General features: G+C 37.7%; 1 protein-coding gene across 8 annotated transcripts in view; it reads right to left on the bottom strand.

The window, feature by feature from the left end:
- Positions 1-25,053, bottom strand: part of LOC129720188 (transmembrane protein 184B) — a 67,215-nt gene that overhangs the window by 2,617 nt on the left and 39,545 nt on the right. For 5 of the 8 annotated variants that reach the window (XM_055671630.1, XM_055671626.1, XM_055671628.1 and 2 more), the window contains 6 exons: positions 18,555-18,720; positions 18,232-18,490; positions 17,482-17,651; positions 17,257-17,423; positions 17,115-17,189; positions 16,969-17,053 (listed from right to left, as the gene is read on the bottom strand). In XM_055671630.1, the coding sequence (XP_055527605.1) occupies positions 16,969-17,053; positions 17,115-17,189; positions 17,257-17,423; positions 17,482-17,651; positions 18,232-18,490; positions 18,555-18,720 (922 nt within the window). The other 3 variants (XM_055671631.1, XM_055671633.1, XM_055671632.1) reach the window with 3 other exon arrangements.

Genomic DNA, 25,053 nt, shown 5'->3' with positions numbered 1-25,053 from the left:
GTCATTTACAAATAGAGTTATACCATATGTGGAATATATTTTCTAAATTTGTACAATTTGTACAAATATGAAGTATCTATGAGTTTTTTGAATCCAAAATTCATTTTAATATTTAATTTTTTAAATTTGATTTCCACATTTTATTACTAAATAACCCAAAATTTTGTAGATCTCTTTTTAATCAATATTTTTTTTTGAATGACGCAAAAAAGTTATTGTTACGATTTTTTTCCCATTGAAAATGTCATCAAATCAACCACTTTTAAAACAATATACTTTTGAGAAGAGAATGGTTAAGAAGTATGTAGTAAAGTTCACTTGAGCGCATGGAATGTTTTTCTTTCGATAATTTGACTAAAAAAAAATAGCGAATACATACAAGATTCATTTACTTACTCGGCTTTAAAAGGTACTTACAGTAGAGGAAAGTGCACCGTTCCTTTCGAATCACAACTAGCTATCGGGATTACCTGCGGATGCCGAGACGGTTTGATACTTGACATAACCACCGGCAGAGCAGATACCGCGAGGCTCACCTTTTTTCGCTAAAAGTCTTCTTTTCAAGCAATTCATGCTAACCCAACCGTTTTGTGAGCTGGGGGCACTTAGAACTTAGCAGGCAGTAAACACTAACGACTATCGAAGCAGTAATATTTGCAGTTCACAGAAAAGCATGCAGAATTACAGCAGAACACTCACGTCGAAAGTTTTTAAGTTCGAAGGTTGCATTGGGATCGAAACTGTTTTTTTTATTTGAATTAAATGGATAAAAAGAATAGGAGAATGGTAAAAGATTTTTATGTTTCGGTTGAACCACAGTCAAGCTGAGCGAGAGATGGTACGTTTTCGGCGAGCAAATATTACTACTCAGATTATTATATCAACATTTTTAACACTCAAGTACGATTAAGAATCTGGATTTGTTGTTTTTTTTTCTATATATAAGATACGTTATCTAACACTGATCTGCTTACGAGTTCTGATTTGCCGGATGTTTGTTTTATGTCTCTTTTTTACAGTTTCCCTAACATTATTAATTGATTTCTGTAGGTCAAAAGTCTTATAATACACATTTGTTTCGCTTAGTATTAATTGTTCTCATTAAAATATACGTCAAATAATAATAATAATAAAAGAATGCTCATGTTTTTCAACAGCCGGTGGAAAATAAAAATAAGTATCGTCGGACCGTAAGTTTTTGCTCTAAATCTCTAGTAAAATAGTTTATTCAGTTTGTTTTTATTCATTGTTAAAAGCTATGCTTCATTAGAAAGAGTTTCCGCAAAGAGAAAAAAACAAGAAGAATTTTGACCGTAACTTCTGGCTTGCTTCCCTAAAATTTGTTTTGATTTTGTTTGTTTCAAACTGATATCTAGTAAGGCGGTAATTTCTTAAGAAGCTTAATGTTACACTTGTAGATCACCGTCTATCGTTTAAGGCTAGGTTGTTGTTGAAGGTTTGATTTTTCGCCACATGTTTAGGCCGATTTTAGTTAGAGTCTCTCGTAGGGTTGCTGCGAAACAACTTCTGCAAAAGGGTAGTGGGCATAGACAGATGGAAGGAAAAAAAATAAACAAAACAATGAATAAACTTGAAATAAAATAAGCACAATTGAGAATAACTGGCTCAGTTGCAAAAAAAAAAAAACGATGAATCATGATTGCGACTGTTGCTACTGTTTTTGAGTCCGACGTTTATCTCTGTGGGATTAAAGCGAGAAATAACTGGAGTAAGGTGTAATCGTGAGTGTGATCCACTAAGTGTATTACGCAACTATGGCAAGGTAATGCCAAGGTTTGTGATGGTGTGCTGGTAAAATTAAACAGCGTGACAAAGTGGATATTAGCGATTTCGTGTGATATGACTTATGAAACACGCTTGGAGAGCGACTAATCTATCGTAAAACCAAAATGGTGCGAGGGATCACATTGTTGTCAGCCGTATATGGCTAGAATGGATTTCTGATGTCAGTTATGATGCAGAAATTGTTGGATGAGCTGTTATTGTTAGTATCAGTAGAATACAGTTCCTCTTCCCGTAAATGATAATAGCTCTTTAAATATTGCGCCGCATGATATTACCCGGACAATAAAGATTTGTTTGTATGTGTTGGCGATGGGCATTCTGCAATTGTTTTGGAACGGAAATATATTTTAACGGTTTGTTTGTATATTTAGAAGACTACATATGAGGATATATTTCGGGAAAAATATAGCATTTTTATTACTTCACATATTTTTTGACAATCTGGCCAGCGGGATATGAGAGGCGCCTTATCACTTTTCACATTAAAAGGAGCGACAGTATTTATGCTATCTGCTGTAAGAGTAACTTTCTGCTTACACACTGTTCTGTTGTACACAAAATAGCTATGTCATGTTATCTACTATTTATGTACTATACTGAAAGCTAGAGGCATGGGATGGGTAAAATAACTAATTTTCACAAAAGCATTTGTCATGGTTTTATATGTTCGATGAAAGAGATGACTATAACTTTTACGATTATTTTCTGGAAAGACCTCTAGAAGTTTACTCTTGCCATAACTTTGCTCCAAAAAATTTCTTTTGAAAGCCACAATGGCCGACTTCGAGCCACCACGTGGTCGACTTCGAATTTTCAAATTCATACCACTCGGTAATAAAGGGTGATTTTTTTGCTACTTGGTTTTTCATGTATTCAGATTTCACAGTTCACGCGGGAATTCTGACAGCTGTCAAAGTCTAATGTACTCAGTTTGGTTTGCCATTTCACCATGAACAGACTTACGCCTGAACAACGCTTACAAATAATCGAATTTTTGGGCCTTAGAACAACTTTCCGAAAATCCACTTTTTTACCGAAAAATTGTGATAGAATCAAGTTCAACCTGCTGAAGAATCTACCCGATTCTGCTAAAAGACGCGTGTTAAATTTATTCAACAAGTTTCTTGAGCTAAACATTGTTCCGCACGACTGGAGGGAGGTGAAAGTTATTGCTATTAGAAAACCCGGGAAACCTGCCTCTGATTACAATTCTTATAGGCCGATTGCTATGCTCTTTTGCCTCCGGAATGGAGAAAATGATCCTCTTACGGCTAGACAAATGGATTGAAACAAACAATTTACTGTCAGACACTCAATTTGGCTTTCGCCGGGGCAAAGGAACGAACGATTGCCTAGCGTTGCTTTGTACTGAAATTCAACTCGCCTTTGCTCGGAAAGAGCAAATGGCCTCTGCATTCTTAGATATTAAGGGGGCTTTTGACTCCGTCTTTGTTGAAATTTTAACCGAGAAACTTCATTCGCAGGGACTTTCACCAAATTTGAATAATTTTTTGCTCAATTTGTTGTCAGAAAAGCATATGTATTTCTCACATGGTAGTTCGACAACTTCCCGAATTAGCTACATGGGTCTTCCCCAGGGCTCATGTTTAAGCCCTCTCTTATAAAATTTTAACGTCAATGACATCGATTAATGTCTTGCAAATTCATGCACGCTAAAGCAACTTGCAGACGATAGCGTTGTATCCATTACTGGCAGCGAGGCAAACGATCTGCAAGGACCATTGCAAGATACCTTGGACAATTTGTCTGAATGGGCTCTTAAGCTGGGTATCGAATTCTCCCCGGAGAAAACTGAGTTGGTCGTTTTTTCTAGGAAGCATAACCCAGCTCAGCTGGAGCTCCTACTAACGGGTGAAACGATCACTCAGGGTGATATAAATATCTCGGGATCTGGTTCGACTCTAAATGTACCAGGGCTTGTCATATTAGGTATCTGACGCGAAAACGCCAACAGAGGATTAATTTTCTTCGTACGATTACCGGAACCTGGTGGGGTGCTCACCCAGGAGACCTTCTAAGGTTATACCAAACAACAATACTGTCAGTACTTGAATACGGTTGTTTCTGCTTTCGCTCCGCTGCGAACACGCATATTTTGAAACTAGAAAGAATACAATATCGTTGTTTGCGTATTGCCTTGGGTTGCATGCAGTCGACCCATACGATGAGTCTCGAAGTGCTAGCGGGTATACTTCCGTTGAAACATGGTTTTTGGAATCTCTCTTACCGGTTGCTAATTCGATGTACGGTCATGAACACATTAGTAATTGAAAATTTCGAGAGGTTGGTCGACCTTCAATCCCAAATCAGATTTATGACTTTATATTTTGACTACATGACTCAAGATATTAACCCTTCTTCATACGTTCCCTTCAATGTCGCACCTTTAGATACTTCTAACAATGCTAAATTCTTCGACTCCACCATGAAAGAGGACATTATTGGTATCCCGGATCAATTGCGCCCACAAGAGATCCCTAAGATTTTTTCAAATAAGTTTAAACATGTGAGTTGTGATAAAATGTTTTATACTGACGGATCTAATCTAGATGAGTCCACTGGCTTCGGTGTTTTCCACGAAAATTTTACCGCCTCCTACAAACTCGATGATCCTGCTTCCGTGTACGTCGCAGATCTTGCTGCTATTCAGTACTCTCTTGGGATCATCGAAACCCTGCCCATAGACCACTACTTCATCTTCACAGACAGTCTCAGTGCCATTGAGGCTCTACGATCGATGAAGACTGTGAAGCACACCCCGTATTTCCTGGGGAAAATACGGCGGTTTTTAAGTGCTTTAACAGATAAAAATTACCGGGTTACCTTAGCGTGGGTCCCTTCTCATTGTTCCATTCCGGGTAATGAAAAGGCTGACGCTTTAGCTAAGGTGGGTGCTATTGATGGCGATATTTATGTAAGACCAATTGCTTATGATGAATTTTATAGCATTTTGCGTCAGAGAACACTCAACAATTGGCAATCATCATGGAACTCAGATGAACTGAGACGGTGACTACATTCCATTTTTCCTAAGGTATCGACGAAAGCATGGTTCAAGGGGTTGGATGTAGGTCGCGACTTCATTCGCGTGATGTCCAGACTTATGTCCAATCACTACACGTTAAACACGCAGTTCTTTCGTATAGGGCTTGTAGACAGTAATCACTGCGTTTGTGGCGATGGGCTACCATGACATCGAGCATGTTGTTTGGTCGTGTCCCGAATTATGTGATGTTAGGTCCGAGCTTATAGATTCTCTCCGGGCCCGAGAAAAACAACCGAACGTTCCCGTTAGAGACATTCTGGGAAGCGGTGATCTTCAGTACATGGCACAACTGTACTGTTATTTGAAAAAGACTGACATTAAAAATTAATATTCTTTTGTCTATTTGTCAGAATACCCGTATACGACGTTGGAGACACGAACACGAAGAGCCTACATCTATGTTTGAAAAACAAAAAAGAACACCAGTCGAAACACAAATAGATCGTATATCTTAATTAGTTTTAAGCAAGAATTGTATCTCCCCTCCTCTCACCTTTAATCCCCACTAGCTCGTAGTCGGCCGCGAGAAATAAAAAAAGTGCCTCCCTCCTTTACCCGCTAATCTAGAATTTATAAAAAGTGTACTTGGGTCAGTTAAACTTAAAATTGTATCGTGCCGTGTCAAATAAACCATATTTAACTCACCGGAAAATTGTGTTCAGTGACGAAGCTCCAAATTCTTAAAAAATCACTATTTAGTAAATGCGCCACTTATGAAAACATATCCACATATTTGTTATGGTGATTAAAACATAAGAAAGTGTTTTCACAAGTAACACATTAACTTTTTCCGAGCCTTGTGTCTTTGAAAAATCTTAGCCGGCCACGTGGTGGCTACTACACAACACAACCTTAAATACCATTGCCCTGTTACTAGGGTTACGTATGTGCAAAGATCTCTTTTGTTGAGTTCGAAGTGCTTTTTTGGAATGATTCACATTTGATGTTATGTTCGTATTTTCTAATCAGAGAAACATTCGTACATCCAAAAGGTACACAAATCTCTGCTTGAAATATTGTTGGTAAACGCTGGAAATGCCATAGTTATCCTGATACGCCATCCAGTCTCTATTCGTACTCATCATCAGTCCTCTTTTAAAAATGTTCAGTATACTCAGATGATCAACAATATCACTTGATAAGGTAATTTTCGTTCTTTTGACCTTTCAGAGCACCCTTTTTCCATGTTGACTGTTTAGACTGTTTAGTGTACAGGACAATTGCGGGGCTAGCGCTACGATTCTACTGACACTAACAGTCTCTCACGAGCCGAGACTCGAACCTACGACGACTGGCTTGTTAGGCCAGCGAATTTTGGGCATATGATAGATGTGTATATCCATAGAGTGGCCATATTTGCAACATTAGGCCATTTTAATGAGCGCCGGGCAGAAAACAGTTTCCTTCTTCTTCCAAAAATAAGCCATGAAAATTTGAAGTTGATATGAGTTCATTAAATAAACCAACGAATACTTATATTCAAAAAATAGATTCTCATGCTATTTTTTATCTTTTTTCGCAGGTTTTATGTTTGGTTATTTTAAATAATTGCATATCTTGCATCGAAATACGTTTTAACAAATAGCGCCGGAAAAAATATCCACCTCATTCAAAATCAACACTTATTAACAAACACCAAAAGTTAAAACATAATTAGGGGTAGTAATGGTAACGTTACTATTTCATAAAAATACAAGTGTATTTGAATACGTTTATCGAGAATATATGTTGAAAGAAAAAAAACCGTAAAATTGTCAGGTATACCGATTGCTAAAATATAAGCGCTTTGTGGGTCTATTAAACATTATTTTTGTGACTAATTGTAGAGATAAAAAAATTTTTTCAGCCCTGCGCTCATTAAGATCGATGGTTTCAAAAACAGCCATATAAAATACGGCCACTCTAATATCCACCAATTTTTGGTCTCAAACCCACTTCCTTTTAACGGTTTAGGTGCATAACCATAATGCACTGACTGTCTTTTTTTCCTTATAGGCTGAAACAGCGCGACCATTATTTGACCTATTGTGTTATACCTAAGCTGACCAACCGTACGGATTTTCTCCGGACGGTCCGGATTTTCAGAGGTGGTGTCCGGATTAAATTTCTGTCCGGATTTTTTCCGGAGTTTTTGCAATGTTCGGATTTTTCCCAGACTTTTAACATTAAACATTCTAGAATTAACTCTCAACGCTTTTTGATCAAGTTTAAATGCACCTCAGTTTTTTTTATGGGGATTTGATAGCAGAGATTCGATCTTTCGTTAAAATTTTGCAGTTTCCAAGGGTTCCTCTCAAGTTTAAATGTTGACATTCGTTCAATTTACGAAAATCGAAAAGGAGATGCAAGAACTGTCAAAAATATTTGCCTGTATTTTTCGCGCCCGAAAAGCAAGAGTCAGCAGGTTTAGTTCTAAGTCACCACTTGCGTTTTCAGAAGAAGAAAAAAAACGTTTTTGTTCCTGAGGCGTTTAGAAAATTGCAATTTTTATGAAAAATGGGCAGAGCCCGAAGAAAATGTTCATTCAACGACCACCTGAAGGAAAAATTTTTTTTCCTGAAAAAAGGAAGCACAGATTGTGATATTGAGTGTACAGCCCCGGATGGAAAATCAACTATCAAAAACACATTCTCTACACATTCTAAGCATACATTCCGGCAAGATGGAAAACCGATTACATTTTAGAAACAGGTTTTAATCTCTTATTTTTTCTGTTTTCATCAAACTTTAAATAAATGATATAACGTTTGACAAAAGTTTGGTTTTATTACCTGACTATCCAATAAGGTTGAGTATTGACGGAATGGTCCGGATTTTTTTCATTCGGGAGTTGGTCAGCTTAGTTATACCCAATACATACTCCAAGACGAGCAGGTTCATCAACATAGGGCGAGTTGATGTCCTTGCTACGTTGCGCAATGATGCCACAAAAGCGACATTCATTACACAGTGCCACAAAAATTAACTTTTTTTCTCTGCCTTGGTTTCTACATATAATTTTTTTGTGTATTTTGATGCAAAACTAAATTTCCCCGAGTTTGATCATATTTCAACTTAAGGGGCAACAATGACGCCATTTTGAATTTTTGAGAAATCGGAAATTTTTGATGTTTTTTCGACGTCATTTTGTTTTCAAGCCAAATATCAAAATTCTAAGAGTTTGTCCTCATATTAGCATCTTCTTACCCATCTTTTAAAAAAACAGATCTTAAATCGGACAAAAACCGAGCCCAAAACGGTGATTCTACGGAACCGGTTTTGGCATGGTTTTAGTATATTCCACAAAGCAAAACCATATCGAGTAGCCTGAGCATTAATGGTAATGCGCTAATATCTACAAGTGGTAGTCAAATTATGTCTTATCTTGAGTAAAAAAGTCTCAGGAATCGATTGGTAGGTGTCTGATCCACGTGAAATGTCAGCAACATATCAATTTTGCCCCAATTCCCCTACAATACTAAAATAGGTTCTTCTCGACGTTAGATTAACTTATTTGAATTCTGTTTGACATAATATCAAGAGTGTAAGCGATACTCAAAGATGCAACAACAATTTGTCTTTACATGATCCTTCCCCTCTTGCGGGGAAGGGGTTGCATTTTTGGCCAGGACCGGTCAGAACATAAAAATCTAGCTTCAGCTGTGAGACAGAATCATCGCGTTTTCGATAAAATCAAATGCTCCGCAAAAAGGAGAAGATCATGTGAAGAAAAATTGTTATTGTATCTTTAGGTATCGCTTACACTCTTGATATTACATTAAACCGATTTCAAATAAGTTAATTTAACGTCGAGATAAACCTATTTTTGTAATGTAGGGGAATTGGGGCAAAATCGACATATTGCTGACATTTTACGTAGATCAGACACCTACCAATCGATTTCTGAGTATTTTATACTCAATATAAGATATAATTTGACTACCATTTTTAGATATTAGCGCATTACCATTAATGCTCAGACATACTCGATATTATTTTGCTTTGTGAAATATACTAAAACCATGCCAAAACCGGTTTCGTAGAATCACCGTTTTGAGCTCAGTTTTTGTCCGATTGAAGATATGTTGTTTTTAAAGATGGGTAATAAGATGCTTATATGTGGACAAACTCTTAGAATTTTGATATTTGGTCTTAAAACAAAATGGCGTCGAAAAAACATCAAAATTTTCCGATTTCTCAAAAATTCAAAATGGCGCCATTGTTGCCCCTTAAGTTGAAATATTTTGAAACTCGGAGAAATTTATTTTTGCATCAAATTTCATCAAAAAATCACACATAGAAGCCAAAAGGCAAAAAAATTGTTACACTGTGTTATTGTCAAGTTTGCCTAGCTTCTTGAGTTGATCCTGTAGTTAGAACTATGAATATCCTCAGGTCCTTTTCATTGAGTCTAACAAGACCGAAGCTAGTATTATTGCGTATATTTCCGCCTGGATTACTGTTGGCTAATGTCTCATGGGGAAAATGTATTGATTCCAGACCCTGTGAATCCCGCTCCCTCGGAAACGTTTACTTCAGAATCGTCTGTTTAGAAGCAAAGTGAGCCGTCACGAATTCTGTATCCACCTTGTTTCCAACTTTCCCTTCTTTCTCTGTATTCTGTAGGGAATTTTGAAGTCTGGTTTCTTTTCCACCCAATCCTCGTTGCTTTTTATATGATTTTTTTTGGAAATCTTTCAGTATTCTTAGGTGTCCTAATGAGGCGTAATTTTTTATTGGTCTGATTATTGTTATAGTTTTGGAATAATCCTTTTTCTTTTTCGAGTGAAAGGAACAATAGTTGCTTTGGGGCGAATCACCCTCAACCCCTCTCGTCTGCACCATTGAACAGCAAGTGTAGTTTTTCTTTTTACGGACGTGTCGCCGAGTTGAGCAGTTACTCCGCGACTAGTCAGCATTGCATAAATTCATTCCCTCTACGCTATGTTCCCATCTATGCCATGCCTTTCCATGGCTATTTGCATTGAGTTGTGCGATGCATTATCAAATGCTCCCTCGATGTTAAGAAAAGCTGCCAGGGAAATTTCCTTGGCTTGGATGGATTTTTCAATTTTACCCACTTGAATGTGTAACGCGTCAGTGGTTGAAACATAGTTTTTTATAAGCAAATTGAATTAACTGTTGCATTATGATGAATTAGTTTTGACTGCCTTGGTAATTGCATAGTCAAGTTGTGCATTCCAGTTCAGTTGGGCATGAAGTTATTCTTCTACGTATTTAACCTATTCACTAAATGGAATTTCTTCTCTCCCAAGCTTTAAAGTCTTTAGATAAAATTTCCTCTTTTAATTTGAAGGAACGATAACAGCTTTTGTCGAATTAGCGCCAGATTTTTTTTTTGTTTCGCAAGATTTGGAACACTGCGACCATTATTTTGATCTTTTGTGTTTTTTTCACGCTTGCTTTTATAAAGCGTTTCGACTGGCGTAGCCCTACTGAGCATATCCAGTTTCCTTGTTTTTTTAGGGGGGATTTGTTAGTAGCTTAAGTATTTATGATAAATATTAGTAAATAATGAGTATGTGTGTCCAATCACAAATGGTGACTTCTCAACACTGTTAGAAATTTGTAATTTTAATTGTTAGGATTTGTTTGCTTTCGCAATTAGGACTTATCATTCGTAGGGATTTAAACCTACTTGTCAGAAAAGGGGAAGTAAACTTACAACTAACTTAATTGCTAACTTATTGGCTATAAAGAGAGCTTATCGTAGCAATTGAGGATAGCAACGATTTTCGTCGAAAATTGTTAATAATTTTATTTGACATAGCTTCTAATGGTTCAACACCAGTAAGTCTATGTAATTCGAGTGTACCAAACCAAGGAGGACGCTTCAAATCATTTTCAGAATTTTATTTTGAATCCTTTGGAGCGTTTTCTTCCTTGTTGAACAGCAACTTGACCAGATCGGTACAGCATAAAGCATTGCTGGTCTAAAAATTTGTTTGTAAATCAAAAGTTTGTTCTTTAAACAAAGTTTAGAATTCCTGTTAATGAGAGGATATGAACATCTCGTATATTTGATGCACTTGGCTTGTATACTCTCAATGTGCTCTTTGAAAATAAGTTTTTTATCATAAATTAGTCCCAAGTACTTAACCTTGTCGGACCAACTTAAAATAACCCCATTCATCTTGACAACGTGATTATTGTTTGGCTTGAGGAAAGAAGCCCTAGGCTTATGCGGAAAAATTATCATTTGAGTTTTAGAAGCATTGGGAGAGATTTTCCACTTTTGCAAGTAGGAAGAAAAAATATCTAAACTTTTCTGCAATCGACTGCATATGACACGAAGACTTTTTCCTTTTACGAAAATGCTTGTGTCATCGCAGAACAATGACTTTGTGCATCCTGGAGGCAAATCAGGAAGATCTGGAGTGAATATGTTGTACAGGACTGGACCCAAGACTGAACCTTGAGGTACACCTGCTCTGACAGGAAATCTATCAGATTTTGAATTCTGATAGACAACCTGCAGGGTTCGATCAGTAAGATAATTTTTTAAAATTTTGATTAAGAAAATTGGAAAATTAAAAGTTTGCAATTTCGCAATCAAACCTTTATGCCAAACACTGTCGAATGCTTTTTCTATGTCTAAAAGAGCAGCTCCAGTGGAATAACCTTCAGATTTGTTAGCTCGTATCATATTAGTAACTCTGAGCAATTGATGAGTTGTGGAATGCCCATGGCGAAATCCAAACTGTTCATTTGCAAAAATTGAATTTTCGTTGATGTGTGACATCATTCTGTTAAGAATAATTCTCTCAAACAGTTTACTTATTGAAGAAAGCAAACTGATTGGTCGATAACTTGAAACTTCAGCTGGGTTCTTATCCGGTTTTAAAATTGGAGTATTTTTTGCATTTTTTCATAATTTGCGAAAATATGCAATTTTGAAGCAGCAATTGAAAATTTTCACTAAAAATTCCATTGTGCTCTCAGGGAGATGTTTGATTAGTATATTAAAGATTCCATCGTCACCAGGTGCTTTCATATTTTTGAAATTTTTAAAAATTGATTTAATCTTATTCAAGTTAGTTTCAATTATTTCTGCAGGTAAAAAATTCTGGGAAGAATTTAAATCAAATTGACGTGCGACTTCATTTTCAATGAACACTCTCAAACTGCTGAGCAAGTCTTTGAGCCTTTTAGTCATTGGATACGAGAAAACGTTCACCATCTTTTAAAACTGGAATAGGCTTTGAAGGTTTCTTAAGAATCTTCGACAGCTTCCAAAAAGGTTTTGAATATGGTTTCAATTTTTCAACTTTAGTCTCAAAATTTTGATTTCTCAGAAGAGTAAATCTATGTTTAATCACTTTCTGTAAATCTTTATAAATAGTTTTAAAAACAGGGTCACGAGAACGTTGATATTGACGTCTGCGGACATTTTTCAAACGAATTAGAAGTTGAAGATTTTCGTCAATTATTGGTGAATCAAATTTCACTTGAGCCTTTGGAACAGAATAATTCCTGCCATCAACAATTGCACATTTTAATGCTTCCAAAGCGGAATCAATATTCACTTCGTTTTGCAAATCAGGCTCATTATTGAAATTTCTCTCAATATGAGTTTTGTATCTTTCCCAATTAGCCTTGTTATAATTAAAAACAGAGCTCATAGGGTTTAAAACTGATTCATGTGAAAAAGAAAAAGTTATTGGGAGATGGTCAGAATCAAAGTCAGCATGTGTGATCAAATCACTACATACATGACTTTGATCTGTAAGCACCAAATCAATTGTTGAAGGGTTTCTTACAGAAGAAAAGCATGTAGGACTATTCGGAGACAAAATAGAATAGTATCCTGAAGAACAATCATTGAATAAAATTTTGCCATTGGAATTACTTTGAGAATTATTCCATGAACGATGTTTAGCGTTAAAATCGCCGATTATAAAAAATTTCGAACGATTTCTGGTGAGTTTTTGTAAACCACCTTTAAAATAATTTTTGTGCTCACGTGTGCATTGAAATGGTAAATATGCTGCGGCAATAAATAAGATCCCAAGTTCAGTTTGAACTTCAAGTCCCAAAGTATCAATAACTTTCGTTTCAAGATGGGGAAGAGCACGATGTTTGATTCGGCGATGAATAACAATTGCAACTCCACCGCCGGAACCCTGAATCCTATCATATCTATGAACCACGTAATTGGGATCATATTTTAATTTTATGTTAGGTTTCAAAAATGTTTCAGTAATAATTGCAATATGCACATTATTTACTGTTAAAAAATTAAAAAGCTCATTCTCATTGGCCTTCAATGAGCGAGCGTTTCAATTTAATATTTTATTAACGGTCATTTTCGAACTACCAACACTAGGCGGTATAATGTTCGAACTACCTGTAACCTGTGCATATGTTAAACGGGTATGCAAAGGAGTAGGTAGACTATGCGTCACTGGTACGCTTGGAGAATTTTGTTTTGAAGTTTGTTTTGAATTTTGTTTACCTTGCCTTGCCTTAACAATTGCTAAACGGGCTGGGCATTGATAAAAATTCGATATATGGTTGCCGTTACAATTCGCACAGCGAAAATTTTTACTCTCTTTCACAGGACATGTGTCCTTTTTGTGAGAAGAGTCTCCACAAATGAGGCGTTTTTGGTCCATGTTACAAAACTTTGAACCATGGCCATAACGTTGGCAAACACGGCATTGGGTGATATGCTTTTCACCTCCGCCAAACTTTCGATATAATTCCCATTTTACACGCACGTTATATAAAGCATGTGCTTTTTCAAAAAAAATTAAGTTATTACCCTCACTGCGGTTAAAATGAATTAAATAATTTACAAGGGAAATTCCAGTTCGCTGACTGTTTTCGCCTCGTGGTTTTTGTTTCATCAGAATTACTTGGGTAGGGGCTATACCAAGTAATTCTGTCAAAGTAATTTTGATCTCATCAACGGTTTGATCGTTGGTGAGACCTTTCAATACGACCTTGAACGGCTTGGCGCTCTTCGTATCATATGTAAAAAATTTATACATCTTTTCAGTTAAATACTGAATAAGACGATTCCAATCTTTCAATGTTTGGGCCAGTAAACGGCATTCACCTCTTCGGCCAATTTGATAAGTAATTTTGACGTCGGAGAGAAACGTAAAAAGTTCTTTTTTAAAAATATTAAATTCAGAAGCAATAGTTACCACAATAGGTGGAACTTTCTCCTTTTTTACAGAAATTTGAATAGTTTACTTTCGAACATTTCAATTTCGCCGGCTTCTTGCTCAGGCAGAATATCATATAAATTTTCACTGCATAAGCTAGTTTCAGAAAGAGATGCCTCTCTTTTCCTCCCTGTAGCGATGCGTGGTTTCTTTTTTCGTCCTGCCATTTCAGGTGATACGAAAAAAGTTCAAAAATAATATCAAATTGCAAGTATTGAGAAAGAAAGAAATAGGTAGTCTTGAGAAAGACTGATGTAAGTTAACTTCCGGGTAATCTTTAAAAGACACACTGACAAAACACAAACTTTGAAGCTATAGGCAGTCAAAGACCAGTCCACAAGCAACCGAAAATACGTCTGATCTGTCGGGCAGCTCAAGACGCACTGACCAGTTTCCTTGTATCGTCCGATGTTCCCAGGTTTTCAATTCAGCTTTCAAGGCGCTTGATGACACTGGGCCAATAAAATCGGTACATAACTCCTGTCTAACTAATGTATCGGATCTTTCATTGCCTACCACTGCGCAGTGACCAGGAACCCAGGATAACCATACTTGGTTCCTGTTGGCCATCCCTAGCTGGCCGCGCACTCACGATCTAAATACTTAAAACTAATTAGATTAAACCTACCTAGTGAGTATTCCTATTTAAAATTATATTACATCTATATTTAATCTAAAAAACCGTTATGGAGTGCATCTAGAGATAGTCAACCAATTAACCTAAAACTTAACCTAGAAGAATCTCTGTTTCCTGATTCTAAAAATACGGTTTAAATTATAAGAGGGAGGATCACATAGAAATAAAATGAAAACTTATAAAGAGTTAGGTTATACACGATACACATTTAACAGAATAAAATAGGCAGCAATGTACTACAATATGTGATTCATTGCAGGAAAACTATAATATCCCCGAGACATTGTAAGACTACGTGTTTTTGATATTAAAATTACGGAAGAAACCCCCCTCAGTCTATTGCCACTCGCAACAGTTCCTTTCTGTCAGTCGTTTCAGGGAACGGATGCGCCCATACTAGCTTACAGGTACATATAAAGGCTTTTAGTGCGTTAAGTGCTGCTTGGCTATCAGAAAAAATGCATGCATGCATTTCTTAGCCAATTTCTTGTGCACATTCATGAATTGCAAATATTTGTAGGCCGAGTATACTTTAGAGTCTTTTGAAAACTTTCTTCTTACCAAGACGACGATGTCATCCGCAAAGCCTACAATCTCGAAACCTTTTGCTTCTAAGCTTCTGAAAAGATCATATACACCGTAACAGACGTGCCTTTTAAATCAGAAGTGACTTTTCAATTTTCATAACCAGCGTATTCCAGATTGATAGGCAAATAAGGAACTTCGGAAGCGGTTTTGTGTACATGAAAGATGAACGAATGAAATCATTCAAAACATTCTCCATAGTCTTCAAAACCGAAGAAAGACTAATGGGTCTAAATGATTTTAAATGCTTCCTATCACGATTTCCCGTTTTAGGTATGAAGATTACTGTTATTTTTTATGAAATATGATTCAACATTGAGCTGGCCCCTAAAATCTCAATTAGAGACTGTATTAGTACTGCTTTACTTGCAGATTTGAAAGGCTTAAAGGATCTCATCACATTTCCCACCCTGGTTCTCGTGAAAATTCCATTTGCCATATCTGATACAGTTTATTCTGTTCTAGTAGATATTGGGCAAGTCTACGTAGAACAACTTCCACCTAAAACAAAGGAGACTGATCCCGTCCTTACAACCAAACCTGGAAAATGTGTTTTCACCATTGGATCCAGGGTATCACGATGACCATTAGCATAGATCCCGTCGTGACGCTTTAGATTGCCCAGCTGTATATGTGATAAGCGATATGGTTTTCCAATAATGCATTAAAATAAAATGCGCATTTGAAAAGATAATAAAGTGTTATCCGACACATGCCAATTAACAATTTTCTCACAAATTACTGGACTGCAAAAGGTAATCTCGAATAAGATTTAGAAAACTGCAATCCATCTAATTTACGTTTTCTTTTTTGAATCATTGGCCACGTTACTGATTTGCAAGGTGTGCCTTTCAACATATTTTGGAATTAAAAGGTAATTGAACACTAGAGGATCGCTCTTATAATATTTCGGGTTCAGATTCTGCTTTTTCAGAATCGTGAGTTAGTTTTCCAGAATTATTTCTAGTTGATGTTTTTGCAGAGAAATGGTCGACAAACGCTAAAAATGACAAAGGCCCATAATTAGTTACTAAAGTTAATGCAAACAGACGAGATGCGCTTTTTTGGTGACGATTAAAATTATGTTGAATGATAGAGAACATAACGTTAGCTTTGTAATGCACGCTTCTATTGAATTCCCCGTGTATAAACCTGGTCTAGAGTAAGCAAACTTGACATTTTACTTTCCCATAAAATAGATCGATAAAACTTCGTGGAAACAGCTCCGCTACATAAAAAACTAACGAACATACAAACTACCTTTTACGTTCAGTTATTTCCAATTGATTAGCGCGGACCTAGCGATGTTATTATACACTAGCTTTTACCTTAAATCTTGGTGGTGATCTTTCGTGCCTTTTTGCAGTAAAAACTAATTCAATGACACGACAATCATGCACAACTTACGAGAAAGAAAAGTAACATTTCATATGAAAATATAAAATAACGTTCAAGCGGATAATTGCGAAAAAAAAACCAACATCGACCACATAACTGACCTAATTTAGCAACAGTAACAATCAAGCAGTAAATAGTTTTCTTCTGCTGGAGCGCAAATCATGAACTATGTATAGCGTGCAGAAAGGATGAGTAACAAGAAAAATATACTTTTGACAACAATGAACTAGCATTAGAGAAGGATGAGAGAAAAAAACTAGCCTAATTTAATTTTGATTCAATCGCCCTCGGCGACCGCATACCTGAGCTGTACTGTGTGTACTGTTGATACTGCGGGTGGAAGTTGTGTATTGCGTCCGTCATAATATCTTTAGGATTCATTGTTTCCTAAAATGTATAATTATACTGGTTATAAAAAGTGTCGAATTGTTTTTGGGTGGAACAGTACCTTTAGACTGCTGGATATTGATTGCATCGTTACTGATCGGCCGTGCGCGTCAGTTATACAACTTTGAGCATAAACCTGCATTCAAGTGTAAGTTATAAATAATTATATTATGCTCGTGGTTCTTACTACCCAAGGCACTCACCTGGTATGGGAACGCGTATCGCAAAGCAATCGCAGCGAACAGCATTTCAATGCAGATGAAGAAATTCTGATAGCCTGCGGACACCGTACCGGCCGATGTCGTTGAGCCGCCAGCATCAACAATGGGTGAGATTACTTCAGCTTTTTCCAGAATGGCCAATCCGACACCTGCAAACAACAGCATTGAATGGTTTGCTTTATTGGATTTTTTTCTACATCTGCTTACCTTGCCAGAAGGAGAGGAAAATCACAGATTTCACGGTGCAGAATTTCAGCACAGGATCGAACGGCGTCAGCAGATCTCTTGTGGCGAAGTAGAACAGATAGAGCCCATACAGGGCTAATGAGACGGAAATGTTGTATATGACGGTTATGTAGATGTAACCACCATCAGCACTGCAAGAAATAGTTGACATCATCAGCATCAGAGAAGGGTATCACTAACCAACTATACAATAGAAATATTTTCGTCTTTGTACATTTTATACATGTACATAAAATTGTTATAAAACACGTTAGAAATATTTGTTCATAAAAGGAACGTTAAGAACCACAAATTTGCTAACTTAATTACAAAATCAATAACGATTTAAGACAAAGAATTTCCAAAAGTTCGAATGGAATGGCAGAGGCTAACAATAATCCATGCTATAGTTGTAGAACACACAAGCAATTTCTTATCGAGACCTCTCCAGCAACTACGGTCTGCCGATGCGGTGCCAATCATTCATAGTGCAAACTTGCGGCAAAGCTTTACTTTAGCTGCCACCACGATTGAATATGACCATATGGAAGCATATCCAGACAAAGTTGATTCCCGTCACATCGTGCGACTGTGCCGTATGTGTCTTTTTCCGCTTTGCCACCCAAATCCGTTATTTGCGGTAACACGTCAATCGGATGGAAAATTTAATTGAATTTGTGGGACCGTCCTTTCGAACTATTTTGGTGGCATAAATAGGATGGCATAGCTCACCTCCAATCACCATCGTGATAGTGTCCGAATGCCTGCAAAAAGATGATGATGAATGCCATCAGGGGTTTCACCAGACAGAACTGCAGTGTGGCCTGCTTGCAGAAACGCAGAAATCCTATGGTGTAGGTTTTACCGGTAAGACAACATGTCCCATATAGGCAAGATGATTTGATGGGCTTGCCGCGGATTTCGGACATTATGTTGCCCTCACCGCCGAGGTACTCGTAGCACAGTGACAGAAAGTTGTAGATGACGAATGCTGCGAATAACGGAATTGATTAGTTATTGTGTTTTTTTTTTCTCAAGTGCAATTTCAAACATACCCTCATAGCAATCCCGTACCGTGAAGAAGTACACGTAGACACTTTCGGAGTTGAAGAACAGTAAGCTTATCCATGAATAGGTTGCATATATGGGCACGATAAACAATATCCGTACGATCCATCGCTGCTCTTGTGGGTTAGTGTACCAACGTAAGTGCTGATAGATCTGGAAGAGACAACAAGATTTCAATTGTCAGTTATTTATATAAGTTATGATTAACGCCTTCGACTTTAGCGTATCATTCAGTCAGTCATGTGAATCAGTGTAAGCATTGAGAGATTTTTATTTTTTTTGCAGTGTCGCAACTTGAACAGTAGTAATACTCAACTCAATCAATGTTATGTGACGATAGTTGAATCAGCAGAGCCTTAGAATAGTAAAAACATTTTTCTAACATCAAATAAATTTTGAAAATAGAAGGAATGTTGCAATCGTAAGATAGTTTACTTCTCTTGGTTAACACTTGGGGCCTGAAGCCCAAGGTTTTTATATAAAACGATTTATTACCCACATAAATCTGTTACAAAAATATGAAAACATTATTTCTATTATGTACTGTATATCACTGATTTTACCAGTACAGGTCGGACTCGATTATATATAGTCTCCGATTTTTTTTCACTATATATAATCGAATTTTATATATAATCGAATCAGAGAAAAAAAAAATGTTTTATATTTATTTTACATAAATGATTTGTTGTTTTCGAATAAATAAGAAGAATTTTATTTTTGATTCATCCCCCTAAAAGTCAGAAAACACATTTCTTACAAAAAAATATACATATCTTGTAGTTATTCCTGATGTAATGTAAAGTCAAATGTAAAAAAAATTTAAAAAAATTATAAAAGTATATGTAGAGTTGTCAACTTGCTTGTATTTAATTTCTCAAATTAAAAATTTTTTTTTTAATTTCTTTTTTTTCAATTTTTTTTATTTTTGAAATTAATTTTATTCAGGTATTTTTGTTTAAGTATTTTTAGTTATTTATTTTTAAATTTTTTAAAACAATTTTCAAAATTATTTTTTAAAAATTTTTTTCTACTTTTTCCTTTTTTTATCAAGTGTTACGTATTTTGTAGATATTCTCTTACGATATATTAGCTCTAGATAAGTCATATTTTAAATTCAAGAACAAAATTTTTTTGCTTCTATATATAATCGATTCTAAAATTATATATAATCGAGTCAATATATAATAGAGTCTCTATATAATCGAGTCCGACCTGTATATTAATTGCAAACTTAAGGGGGGACCCATCACCCTCCCAGCTGGTCTCGAGGTACGATGCTGGTCTAACAAGCCAGTCGTCGTAGGTTCGAGTCTCGGCTCGGGAGAGACTGTTTGTGTCAGTAGGATCGTAGCGCTAGCCCCGCAATTGTCCTGTACACTTAACAGTTGGCTGCGAAGTCTGTGTATAATAAACAGAAGGTCGAGTTCCGAATCGGAATGTAGCACCAAGGCTTTGCTTTAGGGGGGACCTACTCTGGAAAGTCGAAAAATAAGAAATTTTCGTATTTTTTTTTCGGATGCTTAGAGTAGAGTGATGTGTTCGGATATTGTGGCTATTGATTAAGGTATATTTGAAGATATATTTTGCACGTTCTGGATATAAATATAGTGAGGATTACGCTGTAAGCAGCGCTTCTCTCGAAACCATGTTTTTTCAACCGATTTTGTAGAATTTTTTTTTAACATGTAAAAATGGATTATCTAACTTGTTACGTAGCCGTTTTTTGATATCTGAGTTTTTCAATGTTTTATGATTTTTTAAATAGTGATTTTTCATGAAAAAAAAACAATTTTTTTACTAAAATGGCCGCCATTTTGGCAATTTTTTGAATTTTCAAAAACGGCTACGTAACAAGATAGATAATATGTTTCTATATACTGAAAAAAAATTTCAGTCCGATCGGTCTACTAGAACTGAGAAAAACTTACCATCAGTTAGGTACTGATTTAGAGAGAGCATCCACGTTCCCAGCTGCCAACAGTGTAATACTCACTATATTTACATTCACGACATGGAAAATACATCTTCAAATATACCTTAATCAATAGCCAAAATAGCCAAACACTTCACTTTACTCTAGACAGCCAAAAAAAATATGAAAATTCATGATTTTTCGACCTTCTAGAGTAGGGTCCCCCCTTAAGTGATCAACAGTATCACAATAAATGTCCACAACATAGAGTGTCCAAATCGGCTTGATCGTTGTAGAGAAAAACGATTAAGCTGAACGCTAAATGTACAAAGAACACAAATTTAAACTGATCAATAAACCAGAATATATATTAAATGACCAACAAAACAAAACCCTAGCCTGCCACTCGCATTTAATCGCCTAATGCAAAACGCTGCAGGTGGCTCATTGTTTATCACAGTTCATGTACTACAGATTATGAAGAGCAGAGAGTGTGGCTTTCAAATTTGATGAATAATTTAACGCCACTATCGAGCTCAGTTGCTTTCAGCCGAATGTCCGGATCTATTCTAGCCTATCTGGTGGATAGAATGACAAACCGGTACGATGAGCCCCACAGATACAATGCAGGTCATTGCCAGCAGCTGCAGAGCGAGCGGCTCGGAAACCAGCAGTGAGTGAGCAGACCAGTTCTGTAGCCTCACATTTAAATGTGTGATAGGATAAATGTAGACAGTGGCGTTCTCGCATGCAGAAGTGTGTGGTAGAACATTTCAATCAATGATGCATTCAATGGTTCGTAAAAATTGTTTATCTTCTATCTTGCACTGTCTTTTCATCCTACAAGACCAAAATAATATTCCAAATTACTCATCCATGTTTTTTATAAGAGTAGATTTTAGTTGATCCCCTTGTTCGTCTTTAGGTTTCCGAGATGCCAAAGAAAGTTTTCTACTTAGTTTTTTTGCCCAGCATCAGATATAAGGCCAAGCACAACACAAACAAAAACAATCCAAACAACATAACGTTGACGGCCTTGTAAATTTTTATAACATTTTGAAACTGTATTCCTTTTTCTTATCAACACTTTCATTTTTTACAGCAATTATTGATTACTATCACCTGTCTTAGCACTTCTAATGTAGCAGACTAACTGAAATACCTCAGTGTTGGAATGTCGAAATCTTATAATAATGAATAGCTCAACACCATGATTCCCGTCCACTAATGCTGCTGGGCTGCTTGCAGCTATGAGCTTATAAAATGCACGACGCGACTGTACTTAGTAGATCCTTCGTCGCACACTTCAACAGCTCTACAGAAGTACCTTTTTCCCCGGAATGTCATCCTACCCAGTTAACAAAAGACAAAGCTGAACGTAATGGTGGGTGTATCTCGTATCCTGTTTCGCGACGAGCGTGCACAGTGAAATCCCGCGAAGTAGAGGAGCAAAAATTTGAATAGAGTATATTTTCCCGAGAGCACTTATCAATCAAAAAAGGGGTGAGGGTTTCCTTTACACTTGACTGCGGCTGGGCGGTAGGTTGACGAGAGGATGCTAGGTACAAGTAGAAAAGGCTTCCCGATTCATTAGGAAACTGGTAGGTGAAGGTATAAATTAAAAGGAGAGACGAAGTTGAAAAATCTGGTCTACTTTGCGGATTAAGTTACATCCGTTATCTTTATAAGACAAAAGTACTGTCGTGAATTGCCGTCCTTGAGTTCCTTGATGATGAATAAATTTTATTTGTTCCAAATTAGATTAACATTATGAAGCGCGAAAAAAAAACTGCGAGACGCAAAACATATGCGTGAAGAAATTAATCCAAATCGGTTTCCTTTATGCTTCCCCATTGATTCGATCGACCCACTCAAGGAAATGTACGCTGGAAAGTGTACCGATGAACACCGATTGGAACATAAAAGGTTGCACCTCTAGCTTTACTCGTTTTCGTGCGGTGTTATTGATTAGCCCAATAGGCTCGTTACCTACAACTGCGGCTAATAATGGATACAAACATGCAACATGCGGTTCGAACTAATGAGCATTCAAAAGGCGTAACAAAAAAAAAGCTTAGAGTGGAAGTCTCGTGCTCAGGGAAGTGAAGGGTAGTTACAATTAGGCATTTTTTGAATTGTTTTTATATAATTTCAGCATAATATATCCAGCTTCCACGACCCCGTCTATTATGATGGAGTCTGCAGTCACATGGTCCACGGTGTTTGAACAAAAGCTAGTTTGAGCGTTCAAAACGATTGCAAGACTTTCGACCACCGTGCATAATTGCTTAATGACTTCAAAGTCAATAACAAAGCAATATTGTCTAAAATATTTGTGTATTGTACTGATATTTTTATGATAAAAAAAAATCAATGAAAACTGTAATAATTAAATGATATTTACAAATTATATGAAATATTCTGGTTGGAAAATGGCTGGACACGTATAACTTGAGACCCTAATGTGGCCATTCACTTCTGTCCAGCAACTCCTATCCCAAATTCCACGTGGTGCCGACCGGAAACGACCGGAAACGAAACTATGGTCGTATGCAGACTGGGAAGGGGGTCGTACGCGGCTGTACCCCCATATTAGAGGCGGCGTACAACAGCGTCTGACCCGGAGCGGGCGGCTGAACTATGGAATGCTGTATCCCGCCAGCTACACCTTAGATAGCAGCCCCATCAGCAGGATGTAGGTATCGCGACCCTGGTAAGGTAGCATACCGGAACCTTTCTTCAACGAACAACGAAATTAGAAATACGGAACGGATCAATCGGCAAAGACCTAGGCTACGAACACGGAAAAAGATTAAGGTAAACGATTGGAAATTGGGTACTTGAACCGTCCGATCTCTCAATGAACCGGCGCGGGCTGGCTTGCTTGCTAGAGAACTACAGCGGCAGGGAGTTGGAATCGAAGCGATTCAGGAGGTTCAGTGGCCACATTCTGGAAAAAGGGAATTCCGTGCAGTAGACCCTTTTGCACGCAGTTCTTTCAAGTACCACATCTACTACAGTGGCGGCAAAGCAGCGGAACGGGGCGTCGGTTTCGTAGTGATGGGAAATCAGGAAACAAGAGTCATCCGGTGGAGGACCGTAGATGACCGTATATGCGTGTTGAAGATTAGGGGAAATTCTTCAACTACAGTTTAATCAACACCTACGCACCGACAAACGACAAATCCGATGAAGTCAAAAATGAGTTCTATGACAAGCTTGAGCGAATCTATGACGAGTGCCCTAAACACGACGTAAAAGTCGTCATCGGAGACGCAAACGCACAGGTTGGGAGAGAGAAATTCTTCCGTCCGGTCATTGGAAGGCATAGCCTCTACTCGTCAACCAATGAAAACGGCCTGAGGCTGATAAACTTTGCCGCGGCCAGAGGAATGGCCATATGTAGCTCCTATTTCTCACGTTTGAATATTCGGAAACACACCTGGAGGCATCCAAATGGAGATGCCTGCTCCCAAATCGATCACGTATGATTGACGGTCGGCACTTTTCGGATGTTACTGATGTTCGGACTTTTCGTGAACCAAACATTGACTCTGACCATTATCTCGTCGTTTGTAAGATCCGCTCACAGTTGTCGAACGTGCTGAAATCTCGCACAGAGAGGACGACGCGTTTCATTATTCAGCGGTTGGAAGCTGATGGCGTGACAGCAGAATACGCCAGAGAGCTGGATCAACGGATCGCAGAACAGCACAAGGAAGGAGTGGAAGACATAAATGGGCTGTGGAGCAGTATTCACGGCACCATCGAAACGACTGCGAGAGAGGTAGTAGGTACGACGCGTGGAAGACAGCGTAATGGCTGGTTCGATGCCGAGTGCCAGAGAGCGACAGATGAGAAGAACCGTGCCAGGAGCCGCATGCTCACTGCGGCTACGCGTCAGAACAGAGAGAGGGGGGGGGGGGGCAAGAGCTGTCGAAAATAGAACCAACCGTCGGAAGAAGCGCGAGTACGAGGAGCAGGTGCTCGCCAGTGCAGAGGACAGCAATGCTCAAAACGACGTGCGGAGATTCTATAGAACTGTCAACAGAGTCAGAAGCAGGAATTTCCCTGTGCCGGTCATGTGTAATGACAAGGACGGCAACATGCTTACTGATAAACCGACGGTTGCAGCCAGGTGGAAGGAGCATTTTCAGGCGCTATTGAACGGTGAGGAGCCGGATGAGCAGAGCAGGAACAGGATAACGATTATGAGTGATGAACAAGCTGTGGATCCACCAACACAGGAGGAGGTGAAAAAGGCGATCATTAAGCTGAAAAACGGCAAGGCCACTGGGAAGGACGGACGAACTTCTAAAAGCGGGAAGTGAGCGGCTGTACTATGAGATCCACCAGATAATACTAAGGATCTGGGCAAATGAACAAATGCTGAACGACTGGTTGGAAGGCCCCATATGCCCAATCTGTCTATGTTGGATTGTGGCAACTATCGAGGCGTAACGTTGCTCAACTCCGCATATAAAGTGCTCTCCCGTATTATTCTTCCACGATGGATCAAATCTTCACCCTGCGACAGATCCTCGAGAAATTCCGGGAGTACAACTTACCGG

This window comes from Wyeomyia smithii, chromosome 2, assembly GCF_029784165.1.
Source record: "Wyeomyia smithii strain HCP4-BCI-WySm-NY-G18 chromosome 2, ASM2978416v1, whole genome shotgun sequence".
NCBI lineage: Eukaryota > Metazoa > Arthropoda > Insecta > Diptera > Culicidae > Wyeomyia > Wyeomyia smithii.
The sequence above is the reverse complement of the archived record's forward strand: the minus strand, read 5'-3'. Positions and strand labels throughout refer to the sequence as shown.